The sequence below is a fragment of the Macaca nemestrina genome, chromosome 17 (assembly GCF_043159975.1).
Source record: "Macaca nemestrina isolate mMacNem1 chromosome 17, mMacNem.hap1, whole genome shotgun sequence".
Lineage (NCBI taxonomy): Eukaryota > Metazoa > Chordata > Mammalia > Primates > Cercopithecidae > Macaca > Macaca nemestrina.
This window is the reverse complement of record NC_092141.1, coordinates 66,132,318-66,150,956: the sequence shown is the minus strand read 5'-3', so window position 1 is coordinate 66,150,956 and position 18,639 is coordinate 66,132,318. Positions and strand designations below refer to the sequence as shown.

At 46.9% G+C, this 18,639-nt stretch overlaps 1 protein-coding gene across 2 annotated transcripts in view; it reads left to right on the top strand.

Moving 5' to 3' along the window:
• RETREG3 (reticulophagy regulator family member 3) overlaps window positions 1-18,393 on the top strand; it is a 30,366-nt gene extending 11,973 nt beyond the window's left edge. The window contains exons 2-9 of one of the 2 annotated variants that reach the window (XM_011725084.3): window positions 4,523-4,629; window positions 9,760-9,790; window positions 10,732-10,858; window positions 11,484-11,568; window positions 12,684-12,821; window positions 14,372-14,454; window positions 15,088-15,220; window positions 15,635-18,393. In XM_011725084.3, the coding sequence (XP_011723386.1) occupies window positions 4,523-4,629; window positions 9,760-9,790; window positions 10,732-10,858; window positions 11,484-11,568; window positions 12,684-12,821; window positions 14,372-14,454; window positions 15,088-15,220; window positions 15,635-16,092 (1,162 nt within the window). In that variant the 3' untranslated portion in view covers window positions 16,093-18,393. The remainder of the gene's footprint in view (window positions 1-4,522; window positions 4,630-9,759; window positions 9,791-10,731; window positions 10,859-11,483; window positions 11,569-12,683; window positions 12,822-14,371; window positions 14,455-15,087; window positions 15,221-15,634) is intronic. The other variant, XM_011725085.2, reaches the window with a different exon arrangement.
• Window positions 18,394-18,639: the final 246 nt, after the last annotated feature.

The window sequence follows — 18,639 nt, the reverse complement described above, 5'->3', positions numbered from 1 at the left end:
ATAGCTTGTTACAGCCCTTACCTTCCGTTCTTGTAAGCTATGCTTCAACTCAATTCAGCATACCTTTGAGTACCTGTTACATGCCAAGGCCTTGTGGTAAGAAGCCCAGTTACAGAAAAAAGTAAGACACAAACTTTACTCTCAAGTAAATTCATGTGTGTTTGTGTTCACGATGTAACATGACAGGTAATAATAACAAACAGGAAGATATCTAAGCTGTGATTTGCAAGATAAATGGTAAGAAAATGGGGCCGAAAAGTATGGTAAGAGAGAGAAGACATTCAGATAGGGAGAACACCAATCTAATAAGATACTTAAGGAATTGCAAGTAATTTGATAAAACTGAAATATAAAAAACAAAGGGAGGGAATCAATGTGGGGAGAGAGGCGGAAGCCAGATCATGAAGGCCCTTTTATGACAGGAGGTAGTGGGATTTCATCCTGCAGATGAAGATAAGCCAATAGTTTCATAAAGGGTATTATTTTCTGGGTCTTGAAGGCTAAAATTGTGAGCATCTTCCATAACAAGATTAATCCTTATCCATAAGTCAGTTTTAGTCCCAGATTTATCTTTTTTTGGAATAAGCCATAATAAGAACTTCAGAGAAAGAAGAGTTTTTTTGTGTGGTATAAAATAACATTTCTTGACCAGGCACGGTGGCTCATGCCTGTAATCCCAGCACTTTGGGAGGCCAAGGTAGGCGGATCACGAGGTCAGGAGTTCAAGACTAGCCTGGCCAACATGGTGAAATCCCATCTCTACTAAAAATATACAAATTAACTGGGCGTCGTGTTGCACGCCTGTAATCCCGGCTACTTGGGAGGCTGAGTCAAGAGAATTGATTGAACCCAGGAGGCAGAGGTTGCAGTGAGCCAAGGTCACACCACTACACTCCAGCCTGGGTGACTGAGTGAGACTCTGTCTCAAAACAACAACAACAACAAAAAAATTATACAAGTAACGTGAATTCACATTTATTGAAAAAAAAAATAGAGGACCAGGCACAATGGCTCACACCTGTAATCCCAACACTTTGGGAGGCCAAGACGGGTGGATCGCCTGAGGTCAGGAGTTTGAGACCAGCCTGGCCAACATGGTGAAACTGTGTCTCTACTAAAAATACAAAAAAAATTCGCCAGGCATGGTGTCACATGCCTGTAATCCCAGCTACTTGGGAGGTTGAGGCAGGAGAAATCACTTGAACCTGGGAGGCAGAGGTTGTAGTGAGCTGAGATAGTGCCACTGCATTACAGCCTATGTCACAAGAGCAAGACTGTCTGAAGGGGAAGAAAAAAAAAGGGCCAGGGGTGCAATGGCTCATGCCTGTAATCCCAACACTTTGGGAGGCCAAGGTAGGATCACGAGGTTAGGGAGTTCGAGACCAGCCTAGCCAATATATTGTCTCAAAAAATTCCATCTCCAAAAAAAAGTACAAAAGGCCAGGTGCAGTGGCTCACGCCTGTAATCCAGCTCTTTGGGAGGCTGAGGCGGGCGAATCACAAGGTCAAGAGATCAAGACCATCCTGGCCGACGTGGTGAAACCCACCTCTACTAAAAAAAAATTAGCTGGGCATGGTGGTGTGTGCCTGTAGTCCCAGCTGCTCAGGAGGCTGAGGCAGGAGAATCGCTTGAAACCAAAAGGTGGAGGTTGCAGTGAGCCGAGATCGTGCCACTGCACTCCAGCCTGGGCAACAAGAGCAAAACTCCATCTCAAAAAAAAAAAAAAAAAAAGGTACAAGAATATCTAGAGACAAAATGTGAAGTTCCTCAGCCAATCCCCCGTGTATGTATGTATATTCAAGTGTACAGCCGGATAAATTTATTTATTTATTTATTTTGAGACGGAGTCTTGCTCTGTCGCCCGGGCTGGAGTGCAGTGGCGCAATCTCAGCTCACTGCAGGCTCCGCCTCCCGGGTTCATGCCATTCTCCTGCCTCAGCCTCCCGTGTAGCTGAGACTACAGGCGCCCGCCACTAGGCCCAGCTAATTTTTTTATTTTTTGTAGCTTTAGTAGAGACAGGATTTCACCGTGTTAGCCAGGATGTTCTTGATCTCCTGACCTCGTGATCCACCCGCCTCGGCCTCTCAAAGTGCTGGGATTACAGGCGTGAACCACCGCGCCTGGCCTTTTGTTTTGAAATGGAGTCTTGCTTTGTCTCCCAGCCTGGAGTGCAGTGGCGCGATCTCGGCTCCCTGCAACCTCCGCCTTCCATGTTCAAGTGATTCTCCTGCCTCAGCCTCCCGAGTAGCTGGGACTACAGGCACGCCACCGCACCAGGGTAATTTTTGTATTTTTAGTAGAGACGGGGTTTTGCCATGTTGTCCAGGCTGGTCTCGAATTCCTAATCTCAGGTGATCTGCCCACTTTGGCCTCCCAAAGTGCTGGAATTACAGGCTTCAGCCACCATGCCTAGTCTTTTTTTTTTTTTTTTTTTTTTGAGACGGAGTCTCGCTCTGTAGCCCAGGCTGGAGTGCAGTGGCCGGATCTCAGCTCACTGCAAGCTCCGCTTCCCGGGTTCACGCCATTCTCCGGCCTCAGCCTCCCGAGTAGCTGGGACTACAGGCACTGCCACCTCGCCCGGCTATTTTTTGTATTTCTTAGTAGAGACGGGGTTTCACCGTGTTAGCCAGGATGGTCTCGATCTCCTGACCTCGTGATCCGCCCGTCTTGGCCTCCCAAAGTGCTGGGATTACAGGCTTGAGCCACCGCGCCCGGCCTGCCTAGTCTTTTCAGAATACTATGAAATGCTATTTATATTCTGTTCTAATATATACATGATTTTCATCCAATATTTGTGTTTTTGAGACAGGAATCTCACTCTGTTACTCAGGCTGGAGTGCAGTGGCGCCATCTCCGCTCACTGCAACCTCTGCCTCCCAGGCTAGGGATTCTTGTGCCTCAGTCCCCCAAGTAACTGGGACCGCAAGCGCACTACCATGCTCAGCTCATTTTTTGTATTTTTTTTTAGAGATGGTGTTTCGCCATGTTGCTGAGGCTTGTCTCGAACTCCTGAGCTCAAGCAATCTGGCTGCCTCAGCCTCCCAAAGTGCTGGTATTACAGGCATGAGCCACCGCACCTGGCCAGGGCTCTACAGTTCATGTTCACATCATGTGTTACGTAGGGGGAAAAAAGGGAAAAAATTAAGACCCAGAGTGTAACATTTATGCTATCTGTACTAATCTGTGTTTCTGAATTTCCTCATTTAATATTAAACCAAAATGTATCTGAAAAAAATAACTACCTTAACATCTAAAATAAAAAATTCCTTAGTATCATTAGATGTGTTTTCAATGTTAGATTTCTCAGACTGTTCAAACTTTTTTTATGGTTGATTCCTTCAAATAAGAACTAGCTTTTCCTTTATCTTACTGATGTGATGCCTTACACTTACTCATTTTTTTGTATGTTAAACCGCCCTTGCAGTCTTGGGATAAATCTCATTTGGTCATGGTGTATAATACTTTTAACATGCTGCTGAATTTAACTTGCTAGTATTTTATTGAAGATTTTTACATCTATATTCATAAGGAATATTGGTCTACAGTTTTATGGTATCTTTGGTATCAGGATAATGCTGGCCTCACAAAATAAATCAAGAAGTGCTTCCTTTTTTGTTTTTTTGGAAGAGTTTGAGAAGCATTTGTGTTAATTCTGGAGAACTCGCTTTTATTTATTATTTATTTATTTATTTATTTTGAGACCGAGTCTCACTCTGTTGCCCAGCCTGGAGTGCAGTGGTGTGATCTTGGCTCGCTGCAACCTCTGCCTCCTGGGTTCAAGCAGTTCTTATGCTTCAGCCGCCCAGGTAGTTGGGATTACAGGCATGCCTCAGCCTCCCAGGTAGCTGAGATTACAGGTGCACATCACCACACCTGGCTGATTTTTGTATTTTTAGTAGATACGGAGTTTCACCATGTTGGCAGGCTGGCCTCGAGCTCCCGAACTCAGGTGATCCACCTGTCTCAGCCTCCCAAAGTGCTGGGATTACAGGCTTGAGCCACTGCGCCTGGCCAGAACCTGCTTTTAAATATAGCTTTCATGCCAACTTTCTATGTGACCTTAATCAAATATTTTTCAGGCCTCAGTTCCTTTATCTGTAAAAAGATATGTAATTGAATTAAATGCTCTTGAGTGCCTCTCTATCAGTTTGTTGCCCTACACTAGGGTCTAATTTGATAGAAAGATGTTGGCTTTCATTATAACAACTTGTTATCAAGGATGAATTTCTCCGTGAAATTAATAGAGGTACAGACTGGAAAGCTGAAGGAGCTTTAAGAAGTTATTTGATTTAGTCTTCTGTCTTTACAGCAGCAAATTATCCTCTCTGCCCCATAGGTACAGTAGTTAAGGTCCAGAAGGTTTAAATGATTTACCCAAAGTATATAACTAGTTAAGTGTCAGAACAAAAAAAGCTAGACCTCAGGTCTGTTTACCACAGAGCCCATAGTACACACGTGGCCTTTTCTGAAATTAGCTTAACTAGATAAATGATCTTTCTTCTGTTTTTCTTCCTCTGTAGGTTCTTTGCCCTGACATCCCTTCGTCTTGTGTTTTTACTTGCATTTGGCTTGATGATCATTGTGTGTATTGATCAATGGAAGAACAAAATCTGGCCTGAAATAAAAGGTGAGTTTGGTAGCATTTAGAACAGTCTGAACTGAAGATGGCCTTTCCTATAATTTGTACCTTTAGTATTAGGGGTTTATGAGGAGGTGTATGGAGCTGGGGACTGTCTTTCGAAGTCTGAATCATTTGCTTTAGGAGGCACTTGAAGGACTTGTGCCCCAATTATGGTTCCTTGGAGCTGGGTTCTGCCCTTCCCATTGTTACTAAGCACAGGTAGTCTGTACTCACCACCTGACATATTTTTGCCAACATAATGGCCTGAGGAATAAGTAGTCCTCAAATTAAAAATAATAATTATCATTATTGGACACTGCATCTTTATTGAGGCAGTACTAATTTACCTCTCAGGAATTTCTTTTAAATTGCTCATTTGCAAAACACTAGGATAGCCAATTGTGACTTATAGAAAGTACCATGATGGCCGGGCGCAGTGGCTCACGCCTGTAATCCCTGTACTTTGGGAGGCCCAGGCGGGTGGATCACCTGAGGTCAGGAGTTTGAGCCCAGCCTGGCCAACATGATGAAACCCTGTCTCTAATAAAAATAGAAAAAATTAGCTGAGTGTGGTGGCGCAGACTTGTAATCCTAGCTACTCAGGAAGCTGAGGCAGGAGAATAGCTTGAACCCGGGAGGCGGAGGTTGCAGTGAGCCAAGATCATGCCACTGCACTCAGCCATGGCGACAAGAGCAAAATTCAGTCTCAAAAAAGACAGAGAGAGAGTGAGAGAGAGAACCATGACATGTAGTGTTTTTAAAAAGCTAATACATACATAAACATGAAAAATTAAGTGACAGTTATAGACCAGTACGACATATTTCACAGGGCAGTATGTAATTGGTATACTTGTCATATATTTTGTCCCTAGCAAAAGATTTGAACAGATTGAGAAAAAAGTGTTTCTAGAGAGTCCAGTGACTTGATTAGTCTGAGGAACCAGAAGTTGCAAAGCCCGAGGCGGGTGGATCACAAGGTCAGGAGATCGAGACCACAGTGAAACCCCGTCTCTACTAAAAATACAAAAAATTAGCCGGGCGCGGTGGCGGGCGCCTGTAGTCCCAGCTACTCAGGAGGCTGAGGCAGGAGAATGGCGGGAACCCGGGAGGCGGAGCTTGCAGTGAGCCGAGATCGCGCCACTGCACTCCAGCCTGGGCAACAGCGTGAGACTCCGTCTCAAAAAAAAAAAAAAAAGAAGTTGCAAAGCATTTCCTGACATCAGAGAATTGATCATATGGCCAGGATAAAGGTTCATTAAAGGGAGTGCTAGGAAATAAAACTGAAAGTATGTTGGGATTAGGTTTTTTGTTTGTTTTGTTTCTTTTCTTTTTTTTGAGACGGAGTCTCGCTCTGTTGGCCAGGCTGGGGTGCAGTGGCATGATCTCGGCTCACTGCAACCTCTGCCTCCCAGGTTCAAGCAGTCCTCCTGCCTCAGCCCCACCAGTAGCTGGGATTACAGGCATGTGCCACCTTGCCTGGCTAATTTTTGTATTTTTGGTAGAGACGGGGTTTCACCATGTTGGCCAGGCTGGTCTCGAACTTCTGACCTCAGGTGATCCACCCACCTCGGCCTCCCAAAGTGCTAGGATTACAGGCGTGAGGCACTGCGCCTGGCCCATTCTTTTTTTTTTTTTTTTTTTTTTTTTGAGATGGAGTCTCGCTCTGTCGCCCAGGCTGGAGTGGCCGGATCTCAGCTCACTGCAAGCTCCGCCTCCCGGGTTTACGCCATTCTCCTGCCTCAGGCTCCCGAGTAGCTGGGACTACAGGCGCCCGCCACCTCGCCCGGCTAGTTTTTTGTATTTTTAGTAGAGACGGGGTTTCACCATGTTAGCCAGGATGGTCTCGATCTCCTGACCTTGTGATCCACCCGTCTCGGCCTCCCAAAGTGCTGGGATTACAGGCTTGAGCCACCGCGCCCGGCCAATGTAGCCATTCTTTTTTTTTGAGACAGAGTCTTGGTCTGTCACCCAGGCTGGAGTGCAGTGGCACAATCATGGCTCACTGTAGCCTCAACCTCCTGGGCTCAAGCAATTCTCCCACCTTAGCCACCTGAGCAGCTGGGACTATAGGCACTTGCCACCATGTCCAGCTAATTTTTGTATTTTTTCTATAGACGGGGTTTTGCCATGTTGTCCAGGCTGGTCGCAAACTCCTGGACTCAAGTGATTCACTCACCTCAGCCTCCCAAAGTGCTGGATTACAGGTGTGAGCTACCGCACCCAACCGACTTTTTTATTTATCTTTTTTGGTTTATTTATTTATTTATTTTTTATTTTTGAGACAGAGTTTCGCTCTTGTTGCCTGGGCTGGAATGCAATGGCACAGTCTCGGCTCACCACAACCTCCACTTCCTGGGTTCAAGCGATTCTCCTGCCTCAGCCTCCCAAGTAGCTGGGATTATAGGTGTGCACCACCACGCCCAGCTAATTTTGTATTTTTAATAGAGTTGGGGTTTCTCCATGTTGGTCAGGCTGGTCTTGAACTCCCAACCTCAGATGATCCACCCTCCTCGACCTCCCAAAGTACTGGGATTACAGACATGAGCCACCGCGCCCAGCCCTATTCTTATTTTTTAACAAACTAGGTCTCACTGTGTTGTCCAGGTTTTGGAGTGCAGTGGTGTGATCATAGCTCACTGCAGCCTCAAATCCCTGGGCTTAAGTGATCCTCCCACCTCAGTCTCCCAATTAGCTGGGACTACAGGTGCATACCACCACACCCAGCTAAGTAAAAAAAAAAAAAAGTTTTTTTGAGAGAGTCTGGCTTTGTTGCACGGGCTGGAGTGCAGTGGCATGATATTGGCTCGCTGCAACCTCTGCCTCCCAGGTTCAGATGATTCTCCTGCCTCAGTCTCCTGATGACAGGTGTGCACCACTACGCCCAGCTAATTTTTCTGGTATTTTTGGTAGAAATGGGGTTTCGCCATGTTGGCCAGGCTGGTCTCGAACTCTTGACCTCAAGTGATCCACCTGCCTTGGCCTCCCAAAATGCTGGGATTACAGGCATGAGCCACCACGCCTGGCCAATAGTAAAGGTTAATTAGTAGCATTTTTAGGACCACATGGAAGGAGGAAAAGTGGAACAGGATGACCTGTTAGGAGACTGTGGCAGTGTCTTCGTGAGAAGTAGAGAGGCCTCAGTGAATACAAATGATGGATGGTTTGGATCGCTGTGAGGAAGGAAGATACATCAAAACATAAATAGCTGGGGCCAGGTGCAGTGGATCATGCCTGTGATCTGAGCACTTTGGGAGGCCGAGGCAGGAGAATTGCTTGGGCCCAGGAGTTTGAGACTTGCCTGGGCAACATGGCGAAACCTTGTCTCTACAAAAAATTAAAAAATTAGCCAGGCATGGTGGCGTGCACCTGTGGTCCCCAACTACTTGGGAGGCTGAAGTGGGAAGATCCCTTGAGCCCTGGTGGTTGAGGCTGCAGTGAGCCATGATCGCACCGCTGTACTCCAGCCTAGATAATAGGGCGACACCTGTCTCAAAAAATAGCAATTATAATATATGTATAATAAAAGACATAAATGGATGGGGGTTAAAGCTAAGAGAGTGGCAGAATGGCATTACAGTTAGCAGATAAAGGCAAAGGCAGACACAAAAGTTGGTTTGAAGGGGTGAGAGAGGAAAACTGATGTAGATTTTATGTTAATTTTGAAGTGTTGGCAAGATATTCAAACCAGAGTATACAGGTTTTAAATACATGCCCATCATATTTTATAGAGACTTCAAGGAATTGTGTAGTTCATCTGCCTATCTAATGGCTGGTGAATATCAAAAGACTTACACATTATTCAGGTAGATAATGGGTCTCCCTCCCTTTTTTTTTTTTTTTTGGTTAAAGACAGGTTCTCACTATGTTGCCCAGGATGGACTTGAACTCCTGGGCTCAAGTGATCCTCCTGCCTCAGCCCCCCAAGGAGGCAGAACTATAAGTGAGCATCACTATACCCAGCTCTGGGTCTCTTTTTAAAGAGAACAGGCAGGCTGGGTGTGGTGGCTCACACCTGTAATGCCAGCACTTTTGGGAGGCTGTGGTGGGTGGATCACCTGAAGTCAGGGGTTCAAGACCAGCCTGGCCAACATGGCAAAAACCCGTTTCTACTAAAAACACAAAAATTAGCTGGGCATGGTGGTGGGCGCCTGTAATCCCAGCTACTTGGGAGGCTGAGGCAGGAGAATCGCTTGAACCCTGGAAGCGGAGGTTGCAGTGAGCCAGGATCGTGCCACTGTACTCCAGCCTGGGCGACAGAGTGAGACTCTGTCTCAAAAAAATAAAGAGAACAGGTATTTTTCAGCTGGGTGCGGTAGCTCACGCCTGTGATCACAGCACTTTGGGAGGTACAGGAGTTCGAGAGCAGCCTGGCCAACATGGTGAAACCCCATCTCTACTGAAAATACAAAAATTAGCCAGGTGTGGTGGCGTGCACCTGTAGTCCCGGTTACTCAGGAGGCTGAGTGAGCTGAGATCACGCCACTGCACTCCAGCCTGGGCTACAGAGCAAGACCCTGTCTCCAAAAAAAAAAAAAAACACACGGTGAATCCCCATCTCTACTAAAAATACAAAAAATTAGCCGGGCGTTGTGGCGGGCACCTGTAGTCCCAGCTACTCAGGAGGCTGAGGCAGGAGAATGGCGTGAACCTGGGAGGTGGAGCTTGCAGTGAGCCGAGATCACGCCACTGCACTCCAGGCTGGGTGACAGACCAAGACTCTGTCTCAAAAAAGATAAAAAAATAACAGGCAGATTTCTAGGGTTGGAGTTGTTACAACGTACCTTGTGTAGCCTGGCACAGATTGATGTGTATGGGCATCCCAGACACACTCAAGGGGTGAGATGGACCATTTTTCTTGTACACCTTGGCTTTCAGCTGAGGTCATTAGAAGGGGGCTTAAATAGTCCATTTGGACCTCCCTTCCTTCCCCTCGAAAAATGAGTAGGCGTAAGTGATTATTCCCTTGTCTGCAGCTCCCTAACTCTGGCAGTATAACACAGTGTCTCCTTTTTTATCAGCTATTACTGTTTTCTTTTCCCCAACCTATTAAAACTTGAGCTGTCAGACCAACAGCCTAACATTGTCATGTTTAGTTTTCCCTACCAACTAATGCTGGTGTTTGTTTTAATATTGTAGTGCCAAGACCCGACGCATTAGACAATGAGAGGTATGGAACACTAATTAAATCCCTTTTTGTTGCTCTGATTCATTCTCTTGTAATATTCTGGTTACATGTTGTTAACCCCATGTTTTGGACACACAGTGTAAGCTGAGAACCTAGGCTGTTCCAAATGATCATTTTAACACATCCTAAACTTCAGGCAGCAATATGTTGAGATGCCTGTGTCCTCTGATCTTTACAAGAGAAGTTTCTGAAAAAGAAGCATTACAGTGCCCCATAACGTGACATGCCAGGGAGTCAGCTGCATTGTTCAGTCCCAGTGAGAAAACTTAAAGGCAGCTAACTTCATTTGTCTCCTGGCTTTTATACCAGGTCATTTAGTGTTTTCTGTGACCTCTGGCTATTTAAAGTTCCCGGTCAGAAAACACATTGGTTCCTGGCATCAGCAAGTCAAAGCCAAAGATTCCTCTTGTGTCTTACAGCTCCTGCTTTCATTTCTCAGTTCATCCACTCCATTTGTTTGATCCAAGGAATTTTCTCTGCTATAGTTTATTTTGGTTTTGCTTTATTTATTTTCTCTCTGAAGGGCACATCCACCATTTCCTCCCCCTTAGCAGCAGTGGTATCAGTCAGACTGTGCTCACTTTTATCCCTGGATTGCAATCACAGGGAATTGGAATGGTCTGAGTGCAAGGAAGAAGATGTTTCTAAGCACAAAGGGCCTTGGAGCTGGGGGCAGGTTTACACACGTGGATTGGGCTGCTTGCTCATAGGGTGGAGTTGTCAGAACAAGTCTGTCCTCCTTGTACCTAAATTCAGGTTTCAACCTGGTGAGCCAAGAAGAAAGCCATGCTTCACCTCCAAAGCACCTGGGCCTAGTCACTCCCCAAACCCCATTTAAACCTGGAAGCACTGGCTGCCTGCACAGCAAGATGGGGGGACCCTCAACACCCTCCTTTCACAGCTCCCCCTTCTCTCTCCCATAGCTGGGGCTTTGTGCACCCTCGGTTGCTCAGCGTGCCCGAGCTCTGCCACCATGTAGCTGAAGTCTGGGTTAGTGGGACCATTTTCATAAGGAATGTTTTGCTTTTCAAAAAGCAAAACCCAGGCAAGGTAAGACTCTTCCCTTTTTCACTTTCATCTCTGGCCTCTCAGTTCAGTTCATGCTAAACTGAAACAGCTCCTTTACTACATGTCTTCATTCAAGAAAGTAAAGACTATGATGTTTATAGAGACAAAAGGAAGCTATAGGAAAGGCCTTCTGATCAGCCATTAGGACTAAGACAGGAGCTTGGTGACTGCTCATTTGGTGTGGTTGCCACTTAGATGAGGCCATTTTCTTGCTTCAGGATGGGAAAGAAAGCTTTCTTGTGTGCATTCTGTGTCATATTAAGTATGTGATACGTTGTTGTGTTTTTTGGGTTTTGTGTGTGTGTTTCTGTTGACTTAAAAAACCACCACCAACGCTGCTTTCAGAGAGAATTTTTGGCTAAGTCCTATTCAAACAATTTCTTGGCATGAAGGGTGCAGCCCTATGTGGTTAGCCATATAAAAAGTTTGAATAGAAGGGGACATGCTCCTTTTCTTCCCAAACAGAATCACCACTGGATGCAACAGTGGCTACACATCCATGCTTGACTTACAGAGTCTTTCAATCATATCTCTACCCTAACCCTCCACACCCACCCCAAACCCCTGCAGTGTGGCAGAAACTTAATACTGTTTCTTGATTCCCCAGTTCTGCTTGCTGAGCTGTGGGATACTGACCTTTTTGGCTGTCTTGGGCCGCTATGTCCCTGGGCTTCTGCTCTCCTACTTCATGCGTAAGTATGGAATATACCTCCCCTATGAACTGTGCCCTGCTCATAGCTTTCCAACTATGGCTAACTCTAGGTCTGAGGAGAGGACATTTATATTTCAGTTCTCTAGGATATGACCTTTGCATTTTTTCATGGCCTGTTTAGTGTCGTCATGAAAATATCCTTCTTACCTTTAGCAGGCTCTCCACATACAAAGTTCATTTCTTACCAAGTCAGAAATTGAAGGTAGGTCGGGTGCGGTGGCTCGCGCCTGTAATCTCAGCACTTTGGGAGACCGAGGTGGGCAGATCACGATGTCAGGAGATCGAGACCATCCTGGCTAACACGGTGAAACCCTGTGTCTACTAAAAATACAAAAAAAAAAAATTAGCTGGGTGTGGTGGTGGGCACCTGTAGTCCCAGCTACTCAGGAGGCTGAGGCAGGAGAATGGCGTGAACCCGGGAGGCAGAGCTTGCAGTGAACCGAGATGACGCCACTGCACTCCAGCCTGGGCGACAGAGTGAGACTCCGTCTCAAAAAAACCAAAAAATTGATGAGGGTTCACTAACATGTATTGTATTACCAATTATAAAGGACTGCCTGTCCCTATTTTAGGAGAGAATTTTTAGAGCCAGGGTATTGTCAGCAGAACATAACTCTTAGGGATTTCTCTACTAGGTTCTATTTATGCCAGAGTACTTTTTTCCCACTTGGAGCATAGTTTTGTAAATTTAGTTACTTCCTGTTGGCATGTACTCAGCTTGCTTGGGGCTGGAAGAACTAAGTACTTACGCCTGTGACTTTTGTATATCAAAACCTCCCATGATTTGTTGTGTAATTTTTAGGCATTGTTACCATTTATGGCTCAGTGACACCCATTGCCAGGTTCTGCCCTTGGCCTGTCAGCAGCATACTATGCTGTGCATAGCCCCGCACTAGGCTCTGTGGGTAGATATAGAAGTCCCTGCCCTCAAAAACTTCATGCGTAGGGGAGACTGGTGAAGATGACCAGCAGACTTGGGCAGATCTGTTCCACACTTTGTGTCCAAGCCCTGAGGACCAATAGCAGCGCTACAGTTAGAAATGTTTTTTGCAGCCCTTTCTCCATTTTGTCACTGTTTCCCATGCCTCCTCACAGTTGTCAGTGTCATGATGTGGCCCCTTGCTGTGTACCACCGACTGTGGGATCGAGCATATGTGCGGCTGAAGCCAGCTCTGCAGCGGCTGGACTTCAGTGTCCGTGGCTACATGATGTCCAAGCAGAGAGAGAGACAATGTAAGTGTCATGGTGTCATTCTTTCCACTTAGGCAATTTGGGGCAAGAAGGAGAAGCCCATAGGTCTGACATACTGGGTGGGTCCTCAAAAGTGGAAGTTGGGGGTAGGTGGTAAGGGTGAGGATTGGTAGGTAAAAATGATATTCTGCTCTAGGGAAACCTATGCAGGCTTGCCAGTTTTTATCATTTGGAATCCTAGGCTCCTGTTTTAAACCTATCTGATAAAAGCTCTTTCAAGTTGAATAAAAGCTAGACAGTGAAGATAAATTCCTAGTATTTGTGCTTTTTTTTTTTTTTGAGACAGGGTCTCATTCTGTTGTCTAGGGTGGAGTGCAGTGGCATGATCATGGCTCACTGCAGCCTTGACCTCCCAGGCTCAAGTGATCCTTCTACCTCAGCCCCGCCAAACCCTTCAGTAGCTGGGACTCCAGGCATGTATCACCACATCTGGCTGATTTTTATATTTTTTTGTAGAGATGGGTTCTCGTTATGTTGCCCAGGCTGATCCTGAACTCCTGGGCTCAAGTGATCCTCCTGCCTGGGCGTTCCAAAGTGTTGGGATTACAGATGTGAGCCACCACGCTCAGCCCAGAGCAGATCCTTTCAACTCCTAAGCCTGGTCTCTTTTCACTACTGAAAGCTGCCTCCCAAAGGTGATTAAAAACTGCTACCTCAGAGGTTGTAAGTGTACCAGCCTGAGATCCATGCAACACATTAATGATGGTAGTACAGACTTTTCCCTCCCTTGTGTGGTCTTGTCAGGTTTTGTGTTTTATGGAATCCTGGCCTTCAAAGAGCCCTGCACTTGGTCACCAAGGCCCAAGTCCCCTTGGGGCAGCCAGTTGAATAATACCAGTCCTCAGAAGTCTGATTTAACAAGGTGTGCATCTCCTTTTGCCCTCTCTCTGATCGTGTCCACTTAACACCTTGACATTAGGTGTGCCTTTAGCCATCCAAAGAGTTGTTGACAAAGCCTGGTATTTGATCATCTGACCAGAATAGAAATGTGTGCCAGGCCGGGCGCAGTGGTTCACGCTTGTAATCCCAGCACTTTGGGAGGCTGAGGTAGGCGGATCACCTGAGGTCAGGAGTTCAAGACCAGCTTTACCAATATGATGAAACCCTGTCTCTCCTAAAAATGTAAATATTAGTTGGGTGTGGTGGTGAGCACCTTTAATCTCAGCTACCCAGGAGGCTGAGACAGGAGAATCGCTTGAACCCAAGAGGCAGAGGTTGCAGTGAGCTGAGATCGCGCCATTGCACTCTAGCCTGGGCAACAAGAGCAAAACTCCATCTCAAAAAAAAAAAAAAAAAAACTGTGTAGGGCCTGGTGGAGAGGATGTTGGAAGCTGAGATATTTTCTGCTATGTTATCAACTCACCTTGCCATTTAGGTTCAGCAGCTCAGCCTTCTGTTATTATTATATAGGCTTAGAGCCAGATTCAGAGAGGCTCTTTGTTTTATTTTCTGATTTTATGCCTTTAAAGTCCAAAGGGGTTTTTACGCTGGTGGGAAGGTATCAAGCAAGGCTTTGTGCTCTTCCCGCACAGTACGCCGCAGAGCTCTCCACCCAGAACGAGCCATGGACAACCACAGTGACAGCGAAGAGGAGCTTGCTGCCTTCTGTCCTCAGGTATCTTGAGTGTGGGAGCTGCTTCACTGTCCAGTTTTCTTTAGCTCCCTTTCAACCATCTGACAGCTCACATTTAGGCCATAGCCAGGTTTGAGGCCTTGGACTCCCCTTGTTCCCAAGACCAGTAACAAGGAGAGAAGTGAGACTTTGTTCCTAGATCTCAATTTTTTTTAAAAATCATATCATTCCTCTAATCAACCTAGATCTCAATTACGGCCTGATGCCCAGCACCACACTCTTCCATATCTCTTTTTACCCTGTCATTATGGAAGAACTTCTGGAGTTAGTATGATCATCTTTTAAACAGTCCATTTCACCCTTGGGTCTGTGCAGTATGTGTATCCTCCTGCCACTTTGAAAAGTTATCTCTGGATCAGTTATTCGCCTTAAAGTAAGTAGGTAATTGACTCCCCCAGGACTGCTTTTCTTCCTGTGCTTAAGAGGTTATAAATGAGTGTTTTCTTTGGGAGAGCAGCCTAAAAGGGGTCAAGATTTTGAAGTTACCATCTATCCCTGGTTACATTGATGGCCTTCAGATAACTAATGCTAGCTGATTAGTAAAGCTGTACCTGGGGACTACACCTGGTTCCTGATGGCATTATCTCAGGTTTGTTGGTCTTTTCTTTTCCTAAGCTGGACGATTCTACTGTTGCCAGGGAATTGGCCATCACAGACTCTGAGCACTCAGATGCTGAAGTCTCCTGTACAGACAATGGCACATTCAATCTTTCAAGGGGCCAAACACCTCTAACGGAAGGTTCTGAAGGTGAGGGGAGCCTTTGACCTCAGTTGATAATGGCTCTGACTGTTGTCTCTTAGCTTTCCTGAACAGAGGGGATACTGGTGCCTGCTCCTCTCCTGTTTTCTGAGCTATGGATCAGGTGGCAGAGCAGCCTGAGGGCTGTGGCTACAGCCAGGATGGCACTGCTGCCCTTCTCGAAGCCTTTAGTCCCTTAGTAGCCTCAGGCACTAGCCTCACAGGGGGCGTAGAAGAAGAGAGGGGGAATTGTGTGGCCCGTAGAGATCACAGACATCTATAAGTGGAGGGGAAAGTTACACCAGTCCCATGGGTTTATTTCACCCTGAGAAAGCCAGGGTGGGAAAAATCTGGTCATGTGGGGATGCGGCACAGGAGGGCCAGGTAGGTGCCATGACTCAAGACACTTCTGTATTCTACCAGACCTAGATGGTCACAGTGATCCAGAGGAATCCTTTGCGAGAGACCTTCCAGACTTCCCTTCCATTAATGTGGATCCTGCTGGCCTGGATGATGAGGACGACACTAGCATTGGCATGCCCAGCTTGATGTACCGTTCCCCGCCAGGGGCTGAGGAGCCCCAGGCCCCACCTGCCAGCCGGGACGAGGCTGCGCTGCCAGAGCTCCTGCTTGGTGCTCTGCCTGTAGGATCCAACCTCACCAGCAACCTTGCCAGCCTGGTCTCCCAGAGTATGATTCAGCTGGCCTTGTCAGGGGCCTCCCAACCAGGCCCTTCTGGCGCACCTGCCCAGAGAGCAACAAGAGGCTTCCTCCGGTCCCCCAGTTCAGACCTGGACACTGATGCTGAGGGGGATGACTTTGAACTTCTGGACCAGTCGGAGCTGAATCAGCTGGACCCTGCCAGTTCTAGGAGCCACTGAGGCAGAGACTCCTTTTGGGAGTCACTGTGGTTTAGGTTTTTTTTCTCCCCATCCCACTTAAGGTGATGGGGCAAGAGAAGAACTCAGCTCCCCTCCCCTGAATTATATTTGTATGCTGCGTGGCCTGGCTGATGTTCAGAGGCCTGCTTAGAGAGGACACTCACTCCCCTCCCACCAGCTGGATGCCCATTTCTGAGCTCAGCCACTGAAGTGAGAGTGTGCTCCCCCAAGGGAGGCTTCTCTCCATCAGGATGGTACTTTGGGGGGAACAAAGTAGTCAGGGATATTGGTTCCCCTTTGAGGAGGTGCTGTTGTTTGCTTTTAGGTATGAGTGCTCAGGGGCCCTCATGGAAAGAGCCCATGCCTGCCTTCCTCCCTTCATCGCCTCCCTAGAGCCCCGAAAGTCAGGCAGCAGCTGGAGTAGTTACATTGTCATCATCTTTTTTTGGAGACAGTTTTGCTCTGTTGCCCAGGCTGCAGTGCAGTGGTGTGATCTTGGCTTACTGCGACCTCTGGCTCCCAGGTTCAAGAGGTTCTCTTGCCTCAGCCTCCTGAATAGTGGGGTTACAGGTGCCCACCACTATGCCCGGCTAATTTTTTTTGATAGTAGAAATAGGGTTTCACCATGTTGGCCAGGCTGGTCTCCAACTGCTGACCTCAAGTGATCCACCTGCCTTGGCCTCCCAAAGTGCTGGGATTAGTCATCTTCTCTTGTTAAACCAGGATTTGATTTCTTTCTTCTTTTTTTTTTTTCTTTTTTGAGACAGAGTCTGGCTCTGTCGCCCAGGCTGGAGTGCAGTGGCATGATCTCGGCTCACTGTAACCTCCGCCTCCCGGGTCAAGCGATTCTCCTGCCTCAGCCTCCTCAGTAGCTGAGATTACAGGCATGTACCACCATGCCCGGCTAATTTTTTTTTTGTTTTTAGTAGAGACAGGGTTTCACCATGTTGGCCAGGCTGGTCTAGAACTCCTGACCGCAAATGATCAGCCCACCTTAGCCACCCAAAGTGTTGGGATTATAGGTGTGAGCCACTGTGTCCAGCGTGATTTTTTTTTTTTTTTTTTTTAAAGTAAACTTGTCCTTTGGTTTTGCAGAACAGGCCTGCTTCCTCTCTAGCCCATCCTCATTTCTTGGGGCCTGAACCCCAGTGCTCCAAAGCATTGCTTGTGAAATTTAAGAAATGTGAATATGATGTGGGGATGGGCCTCTTCTACATTACCTTGGCCCAGGGGGATCAGCTGGCTGGGAGGATTAGTGAGCACCTCTGTATTTTGAGGTCTCACTGAGTCTTCTGGAGCTGTGTGGTTAATCTTTGGTTTCTGATAACCCCTGGGTCCATTTGGCCATCAGCCTCAGCAGTGAGCAAAGCAATACTGTACTCATTTCTATGTTCCTGTTCCTTCCTCTGCTCCTCCTTTGGAGAAGCAATAATTCCATGGGGGGAAGATACAGTAGCACTTTACAAATGGCTCCATGTCATTCATCCCAGGGGCCATACATAATCTCTTGCACCACCTATTCTTCCTGTTCAGCTCCTTTACAGCTTTTATTCCTAACTTGGTGGGGCCTCATTTAAGGATGAGCCAATGGTAAGAATGTGGCTGTAGTCAGCAGAGACCCCTCTGAGGGGTATCTGTTCTGCAACCCCTAGTGAAATCATGTGAGACAGAAACCTAAACATGGTAATTGATTCTAAACCTGTGCCAGTCTATAGCCTCTGCCTCCCCAATCAGAGCTCAAGCCAAACTCTCCTGTCCTCTTTCCTTCTGCATTAACCCTTTGCTGATCCTCAGGGGCCACTCCCCCAACACCCCTGTACTTGGGTGAGGGATGTTGGACAGAGCCTGTTTTCATGTACTGCAGGTGGGGGTGTGCTGACATGTTTGCTCTTGGTTGATGGAGAAGGTACAGAGGCCAGGGAGTGAAAATGGTTGACAGTAAGAAGGGGGAAGAGTTAGGTGTCTCATAGTCACTCACAGTGGGGTGGTCAGGGGTAATGGCATCTCCCCACTTTAGGGTTCTCAAACAGACTTTGGACACTTCTCAAGTTCAGATGTTTTACAGGTGAGCTCTGATGTGGAAAGACAGGAGGTATGGGGAAGGAGGGGGATTTCGTGTGTTTGCATGAGTGTGTGTTTCAGGCCTTGGGAGTTGGCAAGAGGGAGGGAAGGAAGGAGAGTAAAATCTTCGGAAGGTGTTTCTTGTATCTGGGGGAATCCTACTCTGAATCTCCATAGTCTCCACTGTGAACTGAGGAGGGGAGGGGTGTGCTGGGGAATAAATCTTGTATGAGAACAATCTTTAAGAGACTGATGCTGAGTGGTGTCCTACCCTTGATAGGTCTTCTTTTGTAAATATGAGTTCTGATTAATTTGAAGTGATAGCCTTAAAAGAGGAAGCCCAGGTATGAGGGACCCACCAGCCCACCCCTATTTTTCCTTTGTGATGGCCAGAACATCACCATTGTATGAGGCTACTTTCCTTCCTGTGAGAGCCCCACCATCAGCATAACTGGCACTCTTGGCTAGTATTTAGCCTGTATTTCC